The sequence below is a fragment of the Vespa crabro genome, chromosome 6 (assembly GCF_910589235.1).
Source record: "Vespa crabro chromosome 6, iyVesCrab1.2, whole genome shotgun sequence".
NCBI lineage: Eukaryota > Metazoa > Arthropoda > Insecta > Hymenoptera > Vespidae > Vespa > Vespa crabro.
This window is the reverse complement of record NC_060960.1, coordinates 2,378,187-2,398,595: the sequence shown is the minus strand read 5'-3', so window position 1 is coordinate 2,398,595 and position 20,409 is coordinate 2,378,187. Positions and strand designations below refer to the sequence as shown.

The window sequence follows — 20,409 nt, the reverse complement described above, 5'->3', positions numbered from 1 at the left end:
CTCCTTGTCCTTTATCGAGGGAGAGGTATCGGTTTTCTAGATATTTATCTTTACATTTTGTACGAATATTGGGTTTCATTCAGCGAAGATTTATATCCGAGTAATATACTTATTGTATTTTATATAAAACAATGATCAAATATTACGTATATTCTAGGTTTGTCATAAGCATTGCACATAATGCGATAAATATGTACATTTAACGAGCATGCGAACGTGTCAATCACATTATTTAAATTTTAGCACTATATTGCATTTGTCATGCATTCTACTTTCGTTAATAATACATGAAAAAAAATAAAATAGAAAAAACGAAAAAGAAATAATATTGAAGATCAGTCGATTATACAAATCGTATGAACTTCGTGTCTTATCAACGATCAAAAGAATCGATAGTTCATTGAATACATGCATGTATGTATGTATATATATATACATCTATATCTAGTACATAATATTTTTGAGTTCCTATTGTCGTTGTTGTCGTCGCTGTGAACGAAGAAAAGAAAGAATATTTTCCGGCTTGTACCAAGAGATCTCGAAAGATCAAACATGAATTTTCAATTTATCCGAGACCACTCGTTTGGGAATATCTCCGGTGCAATCGGCTGGCTAATCTCTTCCTTACTGATGCATCGTTTCAAAGTAGAGGCAGTACAATGTAAACGCAAGTGGTAGTTCTATATTCGTTATGCATACATTCATGAACGTACGTAGCGTCGATTTAAATTTTAAAGACCCACCAAATTCGAGTTATCGTGAACTTTATCGAGAATGTTATGAAGTGTCTAACATATATGTATATATATGTATATGTATATGTATATGTATATGTATGTATATGTATATATACGTATATGTATAAATATATGAGAGAGAGGGAGAGAGAGAGAGAGAGAGAGAGAGAGAGAGAGAGCAAAAGCGACTGCTTAAATATAACGTAACGATTATAATTAAAAATTTTTTATGTCAGTTATGTACTAAATGTGTAAGTACTTAAATACATGCACGATAATAGCCCATGAAGAGAAAACGTCAGATGAAATTGTTTGACAGGTCGTTAATTCACAGCTACAATTTTACAACGAGTAATACTATATAAATCCGTTCAACATACGTGTTTTTGCTCTTTGGTTTATAAATACGTATGTACATAGAAGTAGGTATATCTTTTGTTTTCTTTCTTCATTCGACAACCTATGTAAAGATTTTTATTTGATAAAAATACACGTAAAAATTAAATGAAAAATTCGTATATCGAAATCACGTATTGAATTCGAGAGATCGCAGTTACATTGATGAGATTTGACAGGAGTTACAATACAATTGGAAAAACAGAAGTGATGTATAAAGCTATTGTTCCACTCAATCGAACGATCAAAATTGTAGTTAAAACTTTTTAGATAGTTTAGAATCAAAGTTTATATCTAATATATATATACAGAAGTTAATTGATAGAAATAGAAATCTTATTCGATTGTCTGTGATATTTATATTATATTCTATATAATTAATATTCTAATGTCGTATAAATTTTGAAAGAATACTTGAACATTTTTACTTTAAATCCATGGAAACAATTTTATTAAGGACGAAAAATTCATCTGTATTTTAGTATTAGTACCTCTGTAACCATAAGTGACTAAGGACCATACAGTCAGACATATGAACACTCGATAGAATCGATTGTCGGTCAAGTACCTAAGCGATATTGAATTCCTATTGCTATGTACTCTTGAATTTACTGTTACATTACACTCCTGTTCGCAATTCGTATCTCGTCTTAGTGGACCTTTTGAAATTCCCACGAGTTAATTCACTAATTGCTAAATTATCCTACTAATTTTGATGAAACTATTAGATGCAAGTGGAAGATCAATGAACCGTTATATTGCAAATTTAGAGAAAGTCGATAATGACGAATTTGTAAATCATTAATTGTCATTAATTACTTGTATCATAAAAAGATTTTTTAAACGTCATAGAAAAAATCAATTCGTTTTTTTATTTTATTATAAAATCAATCATTTTCAATGAAATTTTCACCTATGTATGAGTATAAAAAGTTGCTAATGCAAATGAAAGGGAGAAGGAAAAACGGAATGAATTATTCGTATCATATACAAAGGAAATTTTCTAATCGTCATGAAGGGAAAAATTGAGTTCGTTTTTTATATTCTATCATGAAAAGGACCATTTTCCATGGGTGAAATTTTCATGTATGTACACATGTCAAAAGTCACTAATGCAAATGAAAGAAGAGGCAAAAAATGAATGAGTTAGTAGTAGTGGGAGAAGAGAGAAGGGAATAGTGGGTAGCTCACTAAATTACCGTCGTAACATTCGATTTTCCCAGAGTCGGTACTTTCTTGCCAAGCGTAATTTGGGAGTGACGTTTTTGATGGAATGGAACGAGATGGGATACGCCATTAAAAATGTCATTTTACCGTACTACACCGGTACTCTCTTCCTAGCTAGACCACGATGTACATACATAAATTATATATTATGTGGAAGAGATAAAGCTTCGGGATATATATACACGCTTATATGTAATAGATATATACATATGTACACAGTCATGTATGAATTGTGTATGTTATAGGAGAAACTGAGAGAGAAACGTGAAGGTCATAATTTCGAAGAGAAACGTCTCGTGCTTGCATTTTGCGCGATTTGTCCCATCTGTCTTCGTTATTCACATTTCGTTGATCTCGCCCCCTTGCTTCACGAAAATTCCTCAAATCAAAGAAAACCGCAGAACGATCTATTCTCTTTCTCTTTTTCTTTTTCTTTTTTTTTCTTTCCCTCTTATTTCCCAGACCTCTTTTCCGAACGTGCTTCTCTTCTTAAAGAGAAATTTCAATAGACGCGATGTCTATATACTACTTATCTCGGGAATGCTCAATAAATTTTGCGATAAAATTCTTGGCGAATAATCTTGTACTTTATTACGGTTCATCTTAAAATTGGGTGAAATTAAATTCTGACGCAAATTCAATCGAATATGTTTATTTTTGAAAATAAGTTAATTAATTTTATATAAAATTTTTGTCGAATTTTATTCTGTTTTATGTAACAATAATAAAAATCAAAAAATTTTTTCTTTTAATGTTTTTTTTTGTTTTCGCACGAGTTACAAACATCCTTTCAAATCACAAACAATTTATTATTATAATTTATCATTAGGGAAAGAACAAGGTAAAAGAAGTAAAACTGTATTTACTTTAAAAGTACTATATTTATTACTCTTATCGGCTTATTAAAGTGTTTATAGAGAAATTATATACAAATGTGTACACTCTGTACATTAAAGATCTAAATTGTTAATCATTAACCTGTACACAAACGGGAATTTCAAGTATTGATCGGTACCTCTTCACTGCCCCCTATGCACCTATTTTTCAACATAGTTCTTTTTTTCATAATAGAACTTTGTTGAACTCGCAGCTTCGTGTCTTTTTGATACATTTTTCTTTCTATCATTCTTTCTTTCTTTTTTTTTTGATTTTTCTTTATTTTCTTTGAAACAGTTAATTGACTAATTTAGTCACACTCTTGATTGCTAGAAGTACATTATGATCACACACATGAGCTGTACATGTTACATCATTGAAAGTGTTCCAAAAAAAATAAAAGAAATAAATAAAATAAGATGAAAAGAATAAATGAAGCAAAAAAAGAAGAAATCACTATGGACGAGATTTATGCGAACGTTTTGATCGATCTCGAGAGTAATCAAAAACTCTTCTTACTTCAATGAGTGAATACTTGTATAAATTTGCATGATTCTACGAACGAATAAAAATTCGTTCGTTTTTCAATAACAAAATTTATCCATCGATCGAACGTACTCGCATTTATACGATCCCACCCCTTAATAATGCTTATCGTTCATTAAAAATGCATTTTCTGATATTACACGAAGCTGACTGTTGAATGGTCAATAGGAAAAATAGGAGATAAATAAGAGATATATACTTAATTATAAATGCAGTATTCTCAATGATCTTTCATCACCGTGTGTGCGCAGACCGACTCAGTAACCGATGGATAATTTTTATTACGTGGAAAAATAATATCCGTCTAATATCGTATAGTCGTTAGGTATAAACGCACGAATCATCCCTTCGATCGTTATTAATCATTGAGAAACGATCGTTTTTTTTTCTTTCTTTCTTTTTTCTATCTATTTTGTTATTTTGATCGATCCTCATTACATCATTCGTAAAGTACAATAGTTCGTATGCGTTAAACGCATACTATGTATCTATGTACGTAGGTTTCTATGTAGAAACTTTCCATTCAAGAAAGATAAACGCTTCTGAGAGTAGTCCTTACCCTCGACGGAAAGCAATTCGAAGGAAATCGTCTCTCCTTCCTTGCTCGAGGCGATGGAATCTTCTCTCGGAGAGCGAGTTAAGGCCTTTTCAACGTCGAACGTTGATCGAACACGGAAAAGACAGATTTGTCTATACGAATCGTACATTCATGTACAAACATACGTACATATATATATATATATATATATATATATATATATATATTATATATACATATATATGTAAGTATGTAGCGAATATAATAACATATGTACTTTAATCGTGTAAGTTTGTGTGAGCATCTTTTACATCTACAGACATAATAATTGTTTGTCATTTTTATTCTTTCATTATTCATTTTTATTTATTTATTTATTATTATTCATATTAATATTAATATTATTATTATTACTATTATTATTATTATTATTATTATTATTACTAATATTATTATTACTATTATTATTATTACTATTATTATTATTATTATTATTATTATTACTATTATTATTATTATTATTATTATTACTATTATTATTATTATTATTATTATTATTATTATTATTATTATTATTATTATTATTATTATTATTATATTAATTTTCCCTTCGAACTTTAGGCAATTACGGTGCTCGGCGATTCGTCGAGAAACGAATAATAATTCTCATAACTCTCGATATGTTACGCGACGAAAGAATTCCAAATACTATTTAGGCCGTTCTCTACTATTTTCATTATCCTTGATGAATGCTCGCGATAAAGATGTCCTTACATTTTTTCTAGGAATCGAAGGCAGTGATTCTTATTGATTACATACTCTTTTTATTATTACGACAGTTTAAAATATTACTGCCGATTAGAACTTGTAGACATGATCTTTATATCGTTTGAATTTTTTACGTAAATGTCAAAGAAGATTTTTCGGCGATATGAATGAAAGAACGAATATTTATCTTGTTTTCTTTTTTTTATGTACGGCCTTTTTAGACAATTGTTATTAAAAATGCTTCGAGAGTTTATTATCAGTTTTGGATTGTTTGTTCACTCTTCCTGAAAATCACGACGTGAGAAAATTTTTGATTTTTTACTCATTTAGGCTCAATGAAAAAAAGAGAGAGTGAAACAGAGAGAAAAAGAGAAAGAGAGAGAGGGAAAGGGAGAGAGAGAGAGAGAGAGAGAGAGAAATGAAATAAATAAGGATTAGTTAAAAAGAAGAAAAAAAGAAAATGAAAAAATAATTGATCGGAGGAAGAGTAGAACATATAAATCTATCGTTAGAAAGGTATAGATACCCCGATCTCCTGATCCATCGTAGTCGCCGTCATATCGATCGATCTAGACACACAACGAAGTGTCCCAAGCGATGACTTAACGCCGTCGAAGGAACTTTGAGTACCGACGGTCCTCTTCTGAGGTCGCAGTAGCCTTTTAGCAGATCTATTAGGCCAAGTGCGATAGAAGGCGTCCTGTCCGCAACGTTTCAAGGCACTCCAGGTGATCGTCGATCTTCGAGATGGCAAATGAGAATGAGAAGGACAGCCACAATGCTGCCAAGATAAGGAAGGCGTTTTACATTTGAAGACAGGCGTTCCGAAGTTATCAGGTGGTTTTAAGATCGGTAAATCGTCCAATTTCGAGGACAATCGTATTAGAGCGAGTTCATTGAATAGTGATGTTTTATGTTCGATTGGTAAAATGCTAAGAGATGGTTTTTTCGAAGTGTTCTTATCGTCGATAAAAGAGTCAGGTGGATCGACTACGATATTTTGATGCACGGATCAGGAGGACGATGTATGTTCCACCGTCGAGTTGGTCGACGTGTCATCGTCTAACGAACTTTGAGTAGCCACAGTAACTTTAACTCGCTCGTTATGTGTTTCTTGTTGAATTTGTTGAGTGTCATCTATATTTTTACGGGGATGGCGTCTCCTGTAAGGTTCCCAATCCCCATAGCCCCGGCGTCAGTGCGTCGCTATAACATCTGGGGCTGATTTTGTGCTCTCTATGCTAAATGGTCTCCTTTGATCGATTTCGATAATAGCTTCGGCTTTATACCTGGGGTCACTAGGTTGTTGTTGTTGTTGTTGTTGTTGCTGTTGTTGCTGAGACTTAGACGATGTCGAGTGATGAGTACTTGACGTTGTGTTGCTGGAACCATGAGCAGAAATCTGTGTGGAATTTTGACCAGAGCCGTAGATCGAACTACCATATCTTTCGCCGGAACCTACGGTATTCTGTCTGATGAATTTAGGAGACTGATAGTTACCACCTTCTCCGCCAGGTTTTGGACTTTGGAACCTCTGATAGGAAGGATAGTCCGTAACTTCTTGATATTGCCCGGATTGGTGTTGAGGAGGATAACTTAGCTCATGGGTTGACCAACCTGGCGGTGCTGGAATTGGATTGTGCTTTGGACAGATACCCATACTACCATCTCGTCCTCTAGATGCTGGACTGCAACCTGAACACTGAGAGCTACTCTGCTGATGCGAGCTTTGTTGAGAAGACTGTTGAGAGCTCTGATGCGAGAGCGATGGACTTGGGTGTGACTTTTGCGGACTTTGAGGGTGATGGTGATGATGATGATGATGATGTCGATGGTAATTGGTCCCATTTTGCGAGCCCCGGAATCCGAAAGTCGTGAACGCTGGAGGTACTACGGTGTCCGATAATCGTGGCTCGAATAGACTCTCCCTAGTCTGACACGAATTATCTCGCATTTCTGGCTCGTCATTTGACTCTTGCAGTCTTTCTTGAGTCGCGTTGCTTACGTTATTACTCTGATGTATGTCGTTCATGTCTCGTCCGTTGTAAGTGATTTTGTTGTTATAAGCTACCGTGTATTCTTCTGCTATCACTGTGCTTGGTGGTAAAAGTTCTTTGCTCGGTACCACTTCCAAGCTAGGTGACTCGCTACTCCGATCTCTGATGTCCGTTCTCGACGTTGAAAGAGGCCTCGGTGTAGATTTACGACCTAGTTCATCCAATCGATTCTCTCTAGACTGTCTTATGTGTTCCTGGATAAAGATAAAAGACAATAGTTAAGTTAGATTCTCATTGATGAGCTTTTAATATCGTTCTCGTGTCTATTGTTTTGATAGATTTAATTATATTTAATTATATTCAAAAAGAAATTTTTGATTCTCATCAATATTTCTTTTTTATTCATTACTTTTTTAAATAGACGTATGTATATTTAATCTTATTTAAACTTATTTAAATATACTTAGAATCTATGTTTATCTATTCTTATTTTTTAATACGATGGTGTAATGTAGCTTATAGAACGTATATTATTCTTGTTAGTTTGTTGTCTTTTCATTTCCATATCGATCTTTATATATTCACTTGCGTTATATAATATTAGTACTGGTTAATCGATAACTGAAGAATAAATTACTGAACGAGCATATCTATCTTCGTGAAGTTTCCTTTTCAGAAAATTAATTTTGCATGTTGTTAGAACGTTTATATCACACAATATTATCGATTGTTATTCTTCGTTTGGTTTCATTTTTTAAATATTTTAAAATTCTATCGAATGCTTTTTAATAAACGTTGTTACCTATATATATCTTTTTTCTCTTTTTTTTCCTCGAATGTTAGGCACGTCTCTGCTCGTGGATACGTGAGTCGATCGAGGCGAGAATCGAACGAAATGCTGCTACGTGTATTGCGTAATTGAAATCCCGAAGATACGATGTTGAACGCGACGCGGTATGACTAACAATTTATGAGTTAAAGTCGATAAAAGGCCGATAATTTTTATAGAAAGTTCGTTTAGTTGACATTTTTTTCTTTCATTTTTTTTTTTTCTAATAGAAATCAATTTTTACTAACCTGAATGATACGATGATCACGAATAAGCTTCCGCACGCAATTGAAGAAGAACGCGAAGCTCATGCCAAAAACGATGAGGGAGAAAACAACAAGAATAATGACGATGTGCTGAGAATCGATGATACTCGATTTCTTTTGCTGTAAGTGAAAGAAAAAAAAAAGAAAAAACAAACGATTATACGATTTTCTATTAACGATCCATTAAAATTTATAAGAACAATTTAAAATTTATCTTAAGATATAATTAATTATTAGAGAAATTATACATTTTTATATAATTCCGAGCGAGTATCGTTTCCGAAAGTAGGTAATTGATTTTACCAGCGCTATCTTAATTACAAGGACGTTCTAATTACAAGAGTATCTAATCAAGTTACGAAAGGGAGACTTCCTTAAAGTCTAAAAAGGGGATTGGCTGGAACAACGATGGGCGTTAATAAGAAGATGAGACGTGTAAGGTGGCACTAATTATCATTCGTTTCACTCCAGTTCTCATCTTTTTGCCCTTTCTTGTTTCTCTCTCTCTCTCTCTCTCTCTCTATCTATCTATCTATCTATATATATATATATATCTATCTATATATCTACCTATCTATATATCTATCTATTTACCTATCTATCTTTAATTTCAACGATCTATCCATCTCTCTCTCTCTCTCTCTCTCTCTCTCTCTCTATTTTCTCTTCTCTTTCTGTTATCTCTTCGGTATCAGTTTTCCCGAAAATCCTTCCTTGAGACGACGAATAATCACGATTATGCAAAACAAACATTCCACTCAACGAATTTCACTTGCAACACTCCAATTTCACGAATTTCTAAAAGCCATTTCCAAGACGTAGTGAAACATTCGCGAGGGAACACGTTGTTGTCAAAACGTTACACGTCTGGTACGATCTTGAAAGGAGAAACGATCAATTTGATCTTTAGATGCGTCAAACCTAAAAGATTAAACGTCTGGAAATATTTCGAAGTTAGAAGAATACGTTCGTTGATTTTTCGTTCTTATATCTTATCATGAAATTTAATTTTTTTGTTTAAATAATCGCGAACATATTGTCTTACGAGATCACTATATTGCAATAAACAATATATTATACGATTTATTATAATACACTATATATTAAACAATATATTATAACATAGAATATATTATATCTACAAGTTTTAATAAAAATGGATCTTTTCTATTTAGTTTGAAATTTTGTACGAATAATGATATTCGTTTCTAATTGTATCTGTGTAGATATTAGTAACAAATATAGTAATAAATTAATGGAAATGAAAGTAAAATAATTCTACGTACGATTTATTTATTATAGAGAAAAAGTTCTGTTTAGAATGTTAAATCGAATGCAATGGATGATTTTCGAAATAATGCTTTTCTTATTATAAATGTTGAAACAGAAAAAATCAATATAACGATTAAACCGATTTTATCGAAATTTTATGAAAAAATTTCATCGAACGTGCAAATATTTTGTTTTATATTTTATTAAATTATTTGACTGACAATAAATAACGATAGGTAAAAAAAAGAAAAATTATAGATTCTTTAATCTTTATCTCTTTTTTTCCCATAACATAACAATATAATTTTTAAATGATTGCAATGAATTATCTTTTCTGTTTTTAATCATTAAATTATGTTTATACGCTTATTTAATTACATGATCATAGTCGAAAATATACAAATAGTAATTAAAAATTTCACAATAATAACAAATATATAAATAGTAATTAAAAATTTCATAATATTTATTTACAAATATAAAAATGTACGCGACAACGATTCCTACGTTTTAAAAAATTAAACTGCTGAAATGATAAAGGATGATTGAACAAGAAAAAGAGAAAAAAATAAATAAATAAAAGAAAAGCACAAAAAAATAAAATATTCACTATTGTTGTCCTTTGAATTTATATTTTTTACATAATAATAGTTATCTTAAGATCGTTGTTTGGAAGAAAAAAATCTTTTCTCTCTCAATCGTAAAATTCATTTCGTTTCTCATTGTTGCGAAGGAAGAAAAGAGTGACACCATTAAAGTGTAGAAGAATAGTTGTGTGAAATATTTACTTGCTGTCATGAACGATCTAACATGACACGTGGGATAGGAACACCGAAAATGGCTTTTGGAGCACTTTTATCAAAGAGAGGAAAAGAAAACTGAGCAATGACATAACGAGCATAGATGCGACTCATATTACGTGCTCTTATCCAACCTGTCGGTCGGATAATATCTTTAATCATTCTACTTCAAGGCTATATGACGCATATATGTATGTATGTGTATACTTTATACATACACACACACACACACACACACACACACACATACACATGCACGCATATATATATATACAATTGCAAGTCTCAATCTAATCTCAATTGACTATCAGATCAGGTCGTATTCATTTCTTATCGTGGATCAGTAATTCCTTTAGTTCCTTTTTCTTTACTTGTTTCTTCTTTTATCTCGTTTTATCTTTTTTCTGTTCTTTTTTCTTTTTTCTTTTTTCTTTTTTCTTATTTCTTATTTCTTTTTTCCTTTTTCTTTTTTCCTTTTTGTTTTTTCTTTCGTAGTAGTCGAGAAGAGAAGGAAAGTCGTAGTAAAAAAGGAAATTATTGCTACTTCGTATACAAAAGAAAGCTTTCCGCCGCAAGGAAGTAATTACAGACAGAAGACGGAAGAACAACGAAAAAGGACTAAAAATGAGAAAGGAAATTCGAAGGAAGCATATGTTAGTAGTAGTATTTTCTTAGATACTAAAATGTTTTTTCGTCGCGTAAATATCGTTTGAAAAGTAATTCTGTTGACGAAATAAATAACAAAAAGAACGAAAAACAAAAAAAATGAATATAAGAAAATATACAATACATTCGTTTTAATATTACGAATAAGATTATTAAATTTGCACGTGATAAAATTGAGATAGAAAATATAAATTAAAATTTATTTATTTCTTCTTCTTTTTCGTTCACTTTTTTTCAGTTTGGAGAATTATGTCCTGTCATTTCTGATTTTCAAGCCTCTTGTTGAAGTTGTCCAATTTTCATGCCAACGATTGGACGATTTGTCCAATGGCTTCGTAGCTTTTGGCTTTTGTGTTTTCGACCATTTCGCTATTCGTTTTGAGCTCATGACTGTCGACTCGATCTCTTTAGAATTTATTTCAATGTCGTGAATAGAATATTTTGCGCTTGATTATAAAAAAGAAAAAAGAAAAAACAAAGTATTCTTTTAATAAAAAAAGATAAAATATTCTTCATTGCTATCAGACGATTCATAGCTTTAAGCGATAATACGTAAACACGCACGAGACACGAACCTTGATCGCTCCAATGAAATGAAATGAAATGAAATGAAATGAAATTAAATTAAATTAAATGAAATTATTAATTAGATGGGCGTGCAAATTTTATCACATATTAATTGAATTACCAGCTGTCTTGAGTCACCTTCAATATCACGTAGGTATTGAATCCCTCTTCCTCTCCTTCGACACCCTCTTGCAATACCTCTCCTCCTACTCCTTAACACCCATTTCGTAGAGTAACACGTTCAGGGAATTAGCGTGAAATTCGTTCGCGAAATTGCATCGCGGTTATAAGTCGAAGAATTAAATCAATTCCCCATCGTATTAATTACGATGGAATTGGAAAGTTAAATCTTTTTACTTTTAATACGATTATTCATCTAACTATACAAAGTGCCTTCTATTTTTCGTAATTTCAATTAAAAAAGAGAAAAGAATGGGAAAGAACAAGGATAAACACAAATAAAAAAGCAAAATAAAAAAAAAAAGAAAAACGAATCATATTATTTACGATGATCACATGTGTTCAGGTAATTACTCGTTCTCGCACATGTATATGCCGCAATAGCTTATCTCTTTTCAAATACTGAATTAAAGGAGAGAAAAGAAAGAAATTAAAAAAAAAAGGAGAAAATGAAATGGAAAATACAAACTATTTACGATGATCACGTATTTACACACGTCATTAATTTCATACTCCGCAAGAGAATTATTTACAAAACAGTATTTATTATACTTTCATAATTTTCTTCTCTTGTTTTTAATTTTTACTTCACTTTTATTTTTATTTATTTATTTTTTTTTTTGTAATAATTATTATCGCGCATTTACCATGCCAAAATTTACGAAGCGATTCGGAATAATCCAAAAATAACCTCTTTCAATATACATAGGTATATGTTCATACTTTCTATTATGATTTTTGTGGACCAACCTTCCATTAGCACTCTGTTTCTCTTTCTTTCTCTCTCTCTCTCTTTCTCTCTCTCTCTCTTTTTCCCAATTCATAGTGCTATTTTCTATTATGTCCGAAATAAAATTGAATGGCACAATGGTGTGTGTCCCAGTTTACAGATCGCGATTTCCTTTGCTTCAGCACGTATTTCTCCATACGAAAAATTTCATCCTCATGCTTCCACGTGAAACTGATGACCATTATTGTATCGTACAATCTTTTCTTAGTTTATTGTCGTCAAGAGATGTATTCATGAACATGGACAAATCAAAAGAAGAGACACAGAAAGAAAGATGGATAAATAGATAAATAGATAGGTAGAGAGAGAGAGAGAGAGAGAGAGAGAGAGAGAGAGAGAGAGAGAGAGAGAGAGAAGGATATGGAGCAAATAAATATTTTTTTCTTTTCTACAGTCTAACAAATAGTACACATTTCGTGGACGATAAATCACAATTACTTTGTGATTAATCGAAGAAAATGTTAAAAAATAATGCGAAAAAGGGAAAAAGAGAGAAAAAAATGGAAAGAGAGAGAGAGAAAGAAAGAGTGCAAATTGTCGCCATTTGCATGCTTGCCAAGTTCTCGCGAATTTTGCGGTTTCTACTCGTTCGCTAATCGTTTCATGGAATTTTGTAATTTTTTCCATTTTTCGTTTTGTAGGAACACGTGCGTAGACGATCGATGGACAAATTTTCGTCGGCCCTGCGTGCGCAATAACCGAGTATTCGGTCGATACTCTTTTTTCTTGGAAAAATTCGTTTTATAACACTCCGGAAGGTTCGGTCTCTATAGAAAACTTCTCTTTGTAAAAGTAGAAAGTTTCTGACACAGCTTGGTTGGTGGCTACCGAACGTTCGTTTTATAATAGGATTAATGCAGATCATTTTCCACCGTTGTATTATTATAACTTTCACAGTTATGATCGCTCGATGAAATCTCCTGTCCGTCTCATTTTGTGAAATCCATGAAAAAGGATAAAGTAGAGAACGATTCCCGTATAAGCTAAACTTTTGATTTAACGAACCTATTCGCAGACACTCGATTATCGCACATCTTCAAGCTTGTCTCTCTTTGAGATTTCATCTCTCGAATGAATAAACGGATAAACGGATGTGGGATTATTAAAGAACGATTAAGGGTTTAGTTGTTATTTATGCAGAATAATGAAAAAAAAAAGAAAAAGGTAAAGAATAATAATTTTCAAATCTTCCCGCTCTTCATGAGAATGATAATTTTCGTTTGTGCATCGAACATAATATTTCATTTATATATTCAACCGAATTAATGTGTTTTTTTTTCAATGGTTCAGAAAAATTAATACGAAATCGAAGAATTTATTACATATTGGTGGTGTAAATTAGCTTCTCAGTTACTGAATTCTCGTAAATTTCTATGAAGAATAGTAACGAGTTCGAATTATTAAGCGATAAGTAGAGGAAAGAGTAATATATATATATATATATATATATATATATATATATATATATATATATGTTTACAAAGTCGTAAAAATATTTGTAGAACATATCTTTGCTCAACACCTATTTCAAGAGAAAAGGAGAAGGAGAGAGGAAGAGAAAGGTAGAAAGCTATGGTCATTCGTCGACGATAGATTAATATCCCGTCGGTGCCATTGGATCCTTTCTACCAGGATCTGTTCCTGGTACTTTGCCAAAAGCGCATAGTATTGTGCGTTCCGGAAGCGGAAACACCCACCTATCTAACCGACGGTACACGTTCAAATTTTCCAAAAGCTTCCTGGAAAGGAGAATGAGCAGAGAAGGGTAGAAGAGATTGAACATAGTAGGAGGAACTACGGCTACGTTTTAAAGATAAAGATAGAGACGGAGAAAGATAGATAGATAAATAGATAGAAAAGAGATAAACTAGCTGGAAGCAAAACTTTCCTCGTATAAATTAATTAGATTTGGAGAAAGACAAAATAAGTAGAAATGAGACAAAAGACGATTAAGTCTAATAAAGCATCATTCTCGTGGGAATTCATATCTAGGACATAATTATGGTATTTGGTATTTTTGAACTTTCTTAGGGCAATTATTTCTAATATCTACTTTTAAAAGACGAGATTATTAAAAAGACATTTCACAGTTTTTCTTTTCTTTCAAAATTCGACGGAACAGTTTACACGTAAAGAAAGAATTATCGTAGAGAAATTTGAGAATATTGATTCGATCATTTGTAGTAGTAAATGGTGATTAATTCGAATGGAAAATTTATATATTGAACTTTATCTTTGGGTCTTATTCAATAGAGAGCCTGTTGAAAATCGAGTTTGAAGATCGATATCTATAGGTCGACGGTACTTGTACTTACTTAAACTATAAAGAGGATCCTTTAGAGAAATTTCGATGATGCTTTATAATTAACGCGTGCGATTACCTCGGAAGTTCGTATAATAGCTAGGTAGGTAGATACCTATATCAAAGATAAAACCGCTTACGATAGTCAACTTTGCTGCTTTTCACGAACATATAGCGAAAAGCCTAGGAATTACGAGGTTTAGACTTACACACGTAATTTTTCTTTTACGATCGTGTCGTAGCGAAATCGAGGATTTATTATCGTTTTTTTTTCCTTTTTTCCCTTTTTATCTTTTTTCTTCCTTCTTTTTTTTTACCGTTATTTTTCCCTGAAGCGGATTAACTTTTCTTTCTAGAAAACGAGAAGAGAGAGAGAGAGAGAGAGAGAGAGAGAGAGAGAGAGAGAGAGAGGGAGAGAGAGAGAGAGAAGGAGAGAGAGAAAGCAAGAGAAAAAGAGAAAGAACTTGAAAATAATGCACTTCTACAGAAAGAGGGAGAAGATGAGATGCGACGATTTTCAAAGTCGAGAATTGGAAAGCACCCTACTAGTGCGATCATAGAAAGTCGGTTATTGGATTTTCTTCTCGGATAGAGAAAGTCACCACTCACGTCGCATGTCGACTCGTCTTCGTCCCACCGGAAGCGGCAGTTGATCCTTCCGTTGCACTGTAATATAGAAGCGATGCAGGTCGCGTCCTCGCAGTCGTACTCTCCAGTTCTGCATGCTGTGAAATTTAAAGGACTCCTTTGAAACTCGTACAACATTTCGAATGATTGTGTATGAGATAAAAATAGATAGAGATAGAGAGAAAGAAAAGGTAAAAGAGAAAGAGGAAGAGAGAGAGGGAGAGAGAGAGAGAGAAAGAGAGAAAATACATGTCTCAGTCGTAAATAAAAAATGAGAAATTTCGATTCACAAGAGTGAGAACTTTAAATATATTTTCTTTCTCTCTTTTTTTCTCTTCCTACTTTAATAAAATTTTTTTTTTTATTAATTGTTTCCTTTGTGATTAAAAAAAAAACATTTGTTGAATTAATTTATTCGTTATTAATTTATCTCCGAAGGTATAAATCAACACCTTTAAACGTTTAATATTCTATGCTCTTGCGTGAGATATCAGGATCGGTATCAAAGTTTGATCGTCGAAATTCAAGGATTTCTCTTCGATATCTAACGAGAATTCTGCACACGTAATTGCGAATTTGCTTGGCTTACCTCATTTATGATTCACGACGGATTTACGAGGGATAATTCTCTGAATTCGTTGGCCTTTATCGAATGATTATCGTCGCTTAAGTAACATTTCTATATAATTATAGTGTAAAGGTAGCTATTATATAATACGTGTATCGATTTTAAATCTTTCATACAAATGATAATAATACTGAATTGAAATTCATTTGTATTTATATTATGACATGTATATTTTTTAAATGTTTTTATGTTTTTTTTCTTTTCTTTTTTTTTCATACAAATTATTACTTTAAGCAACCAGTAAATATGCATATTTAATGTATATATATATCCAAGCAAAATTCAGTTAATTTGATTAAAATTTATCCAATTGGCAAGGTTTTGATAATAAGTAAATACAAAATATATATTCAGCATATTATGCTGTTCTATTTTCTGAAAAAAAAAAAAAAAACATATGTTACGAACAACAAACTGTTGTACATATTATTAAGTAAAATTTATTCTTTCTTTATAATAAAATATTTATCATTGATTATCAATAAAAAAAATAAAAAAAGAAAAATACGAACGATATTTTTAGAACAAAATGTGATCAATAAAACTGAATTTTCGTTTTTGTCTTTATCTTTTCGTTAACATTCACGGTTGACATTTGAACGATCTTTGAACAATTGTAGTACAGGATTATTTTCACAATTTTCTTAATACAAAAAGGAAACAGTATCTACGTTAATTTCACGACTTTCATTAGAGTCGAGCATGTGTGTTTTCATCTGCGAGAACAAAAACGTATATGTCCGAACGAGTCACGCGAGCGTTGAATTTAATTAATTTTAACGTTGGGAGAGTCAACGTTGCTTCTAATATAGGAAAACGACAAAAGAAGAAAGAATGAACGAAACTTTAAAAAAAGAATTAATAAACATGAGAACCGATTTCCTTATCATCGTTAAAAAATCACCCGTAACCTTTTTTATTGGATGATTTCTCTTTCTCTCTCTCTCTCTCTCTCTCTCTCTCTCTCTCTTTTCTCATTCACTCATATATCATTCATTCTTTAAATTTTAGCAACGTTGTGACGTAAATTATCAGAGAGAGATTTCAACTCCGCATTATCATGTTTCGTTACTAATAAATTAAATTTAATTAATGCTCTACATAGTAACGTCAAGCATTTATTATCATTAGTTCGATTATGCACGATATCCCTTTATTATCAAATTCCTGTTAAATTGATGTAATGTATTAAACTTTGTTGTAAGTTAATAAAGATTAGCTCATTAACCGTATAAATTTCAACATATTAAGCAGAACATAAAAACATAACTCGGATAGATATATATCTAATACGAATTTAATAAACATTGCAGCATCAACTTTCTCTCTTTATATTTATTACTATTTTGCAAATAATTTCTATAGTTAAATAATTTAGTTAGTGATGATCGTATCGCTCGTTGTTATTGAAATTATCGTTTCATCAAGGGATAACGAAAAAACAAAAAAAAAGAAAAAATAAATGTTGTCCATTTCATTTATACAATTGTAACGGAGAGTTGCCACAATTGTATCAAATATAAAGATATTGTACTTTATATTCCTTATTTACTATAAATTTTTTCGTAGTGTTCAAAAAGTTAGTAAGTAAAGTGTTCAAAAGTTAGTTAAAGGACATGCACTTAATTGTATTTTCTTTTTTCTTTCATGCTAGAATAATCAAATCTTATATTATCTTACATATTTTTTATGTTATTTTATAGCATCAGATAAATTATAATTACCGTAATATATGAATAGTCATAATATCGAATCATCATTGTTATGTATAAATGATAATGGACTTTAATGACAATATGCCATAATTAATATAAGCTAAATGCATTTGAAATAAACACGTTTAATTGAAGACATTTTGTAATTTAAAAAATAAGTAAAACATTTGAAAACTCTCCTTTATGTATATAAATACATTGGAAAAAAAACAAATATACAGAAATAGAATAGCTTATGAATCTAGTTCATTATAGGTAAAATTCAATGGAATTCAAACTATTAATCGATAATTTCTATACTCTTTTAAACTCACTTGACTCGCCGGCTTCTTTGTCCCTGATAGCAGTCATTACGCCTTCAAAAGTGCTGTTTAGAGCTTTAGGCTCGGCGTAATAACGGACATATGCTAAGTTCGATTTCACTATGACCGTATCGGCGATGCTACCGCAAAAATTTTTCAATCGTGAACGGAGATCTGTTTTCTCCTCGAAAACGTCGAGGAAATTGGCTTCGCACTCGTTTGGCCTCTGCAACTTGAAATGACTCGAGTCTGGAAATGCCAGTTGTATCTGTAACGAAATACAATTTCGTTATTTTTAGAAGAAAAGAAAAACCTATGGTTACAACGATATTTAGAGTAATAGATAAAATATAGAAACATTTTTTATATTTTTCCATTTAAATACAAATATTAATTCGAGAGACTTTTTCAAATAATTAAGTATATTACTCGTCTTGTTATATATGGGTTTCTAACTTTCCAAACATTTATTTTTATAATTAATGGATCTCTACCAATGAAGGAAACGCAAGAAAACGAAATGAAAAGGAAAAAGAAAAAAGAAACAAAGAACAGGTAGTTAAGAAAATAGTTTTCAAAGAAGAAAGAAGAAATTGGGTTCTGAATTATCAAAGTGACATTTTAATGAACCTTATATTTTTTATCTTGTAAATAAGTAAGAAAATTAAGAAATACGTTACCTTCCATCCTTCCTTAACTTTTATCACCCACATACAATCCAAAGCTATGCCCTCCTTCTCGGCTAATTTTTTCTTGTCCTCTACATCATTATGGCTGATAATAGCTTCGTCACCGGTCACGTTAACTAAGCACGGTTCTATCTCTGGTGGGACTCCGGCTGTGGATCACACCTATTACAGTTCTACACTTTCCCTAGGCTCGATTTCAAACAATTTAAAATTTGTTTTTTTCTTTTCGTAAAAGAAAAAAAATATCGAGGTATTTCCTTAATAAAAATATTGCAAGTTATTTTCAAATAGACGGATATAAAATCATACTTTCTTCCTCTTCGTTTTATATATTCGAATTATTAACTTCCACTAATGGAAAGGTTCTATCGGAAGTTACAAGAAGAAAGAAGTTTGTTCCATTTTGTCCGTTATAAATGTATGTGCATTTATTCGAATAATGGAAGTATATTCTTGAAAAGATCCAAGCGATCGAAAATATCTAGCATGTTATCTATCCTTTTTACTCGATTTTTATGATAAAAAGGAATGATAAGTAATGCTCGATAAAAGTATATCTTATATATATATGCATACATGTATGTATATATGTATGTATGTATGTACGTAACAATGCGTCAGATTCGACGAGTATCTATGAAGAGTACCTAAGCCGTGTCTCCATTCCTATATACTCACGAATCTTTTTTTCCAAATTATGAGAAAAGTTTCAAACTCGATTCAAATTAGACATCGTTCGATCCATCTTTTGAACTTTTTCTTACGTCTCTTTTCGTCGATATTTCTTATTTTTCTTGCTTATTAGTCAAAAACGATCTATACAATAATATCGAAGATGAATTATTATTTTTATTTTTTTCATCCTTTCACGAGAAATTTATTTCTATAAAATTAAAAAATTCGTTATTGCACAATTAAAGAAATTACGATCTTTTTTTTAAAATCAATGAAACCTATTTAATAAATAATACTTAAGGAAACAATTTTTTATTTAATGAAATCGATGATTATACGTAAAATATTATAAATTAATTGCTTATATATTAAAATCACACGATAAAAACTTTTATATAACAACTAGTTTGAAGGTATTCGGCCTAAGGGGATAGAATACGCTTTGGAAGTTCAAACAATCGTGCGTTCCACTGTCCGTCTTTAGTGATAACGCGTTCTACCTGATAATTCTCGACAAAGGCCAGAATGGTATATCAGAATGGCGATAGTAGTAACACGCTTGTATTCCACGTATTCATAGTCCCATTCTCGGTTCCTTCCGATGAGTATGAATTAATTCTGACTGTAGGTACGAACAGCACTCTCTATCCCTCCCTCTCCCTCTTCTCTCTCTCTCTCTCTCTCTATCTCTCTCTCTCTTTCTCCCTCCTTCTCCCTTTTCTCTCTCTCTCTATTTCTCTTAGCTGCTATGGTTCGGCGCGGCTCGCTCGACCATCCATTCCCGAAGTGTCTCCTAATTTTCGGGGTCTACGAGCCACGCGAGGAAGCTACTGAATGTATTCACTACTATGCCATTCTCCGGTCGCATTAATCGTTTATAATCGTTACGATCGAAACACTCTAGCTGTGGGAAGATCTCGATTGTCCTTATCCATTGAATAGATACGTCGGCGATCTTATGAAATACATTAATCGATCATCCATTAAACAAAAGATATTCTTTTAACAGTCAAACG

The 20,409-nt window shown here is 31.7% G+C and overlaps 1 protein-coding gene across 2 annotated transcripts in view; it reads right to left on the bottom strand.

Moving 5' to 3' along the window:
• Positions 1-4,875: 4,875 nt before the first annotated feature.
• LOC124425106 overlaps positions 4,876-20,409 on the bottom strand; it is a 106,802-nt gene continuing 91,268 nt past the window's right edge. Inside the window, exons 6-10 of one of the 2 annotated variants that reach the window (XM_046964983.1) lie at positions 18,710-18,867; positions 18,042-18,297; positions 15,367-15,482; positions 8,163-8,300; positions 4,876-7,339 (exon numbers count right to left, since the gene is read on the bottom strand). In XM_046964983.1, coding sequence (XP_046820939.1) covers positions 6,284-7,339; positions 8,163-8,300; positions 15,367-15,482; positions 18,042-18,297; positions 18,710-18,867 — 1,724 coding nt within the window. In that variant the 3' untranslated portion in view covers positions 4,876-6,283. The remainder of the gene's footprint in view (positions 7,340-8,162; positions 8,301-15,366; positions 15,483-18,041; positions 18,298-18,709; positions 18,868-20,409) is intronic. The other variant, XM_046964984.1, reaches the window with a different exon arrangement.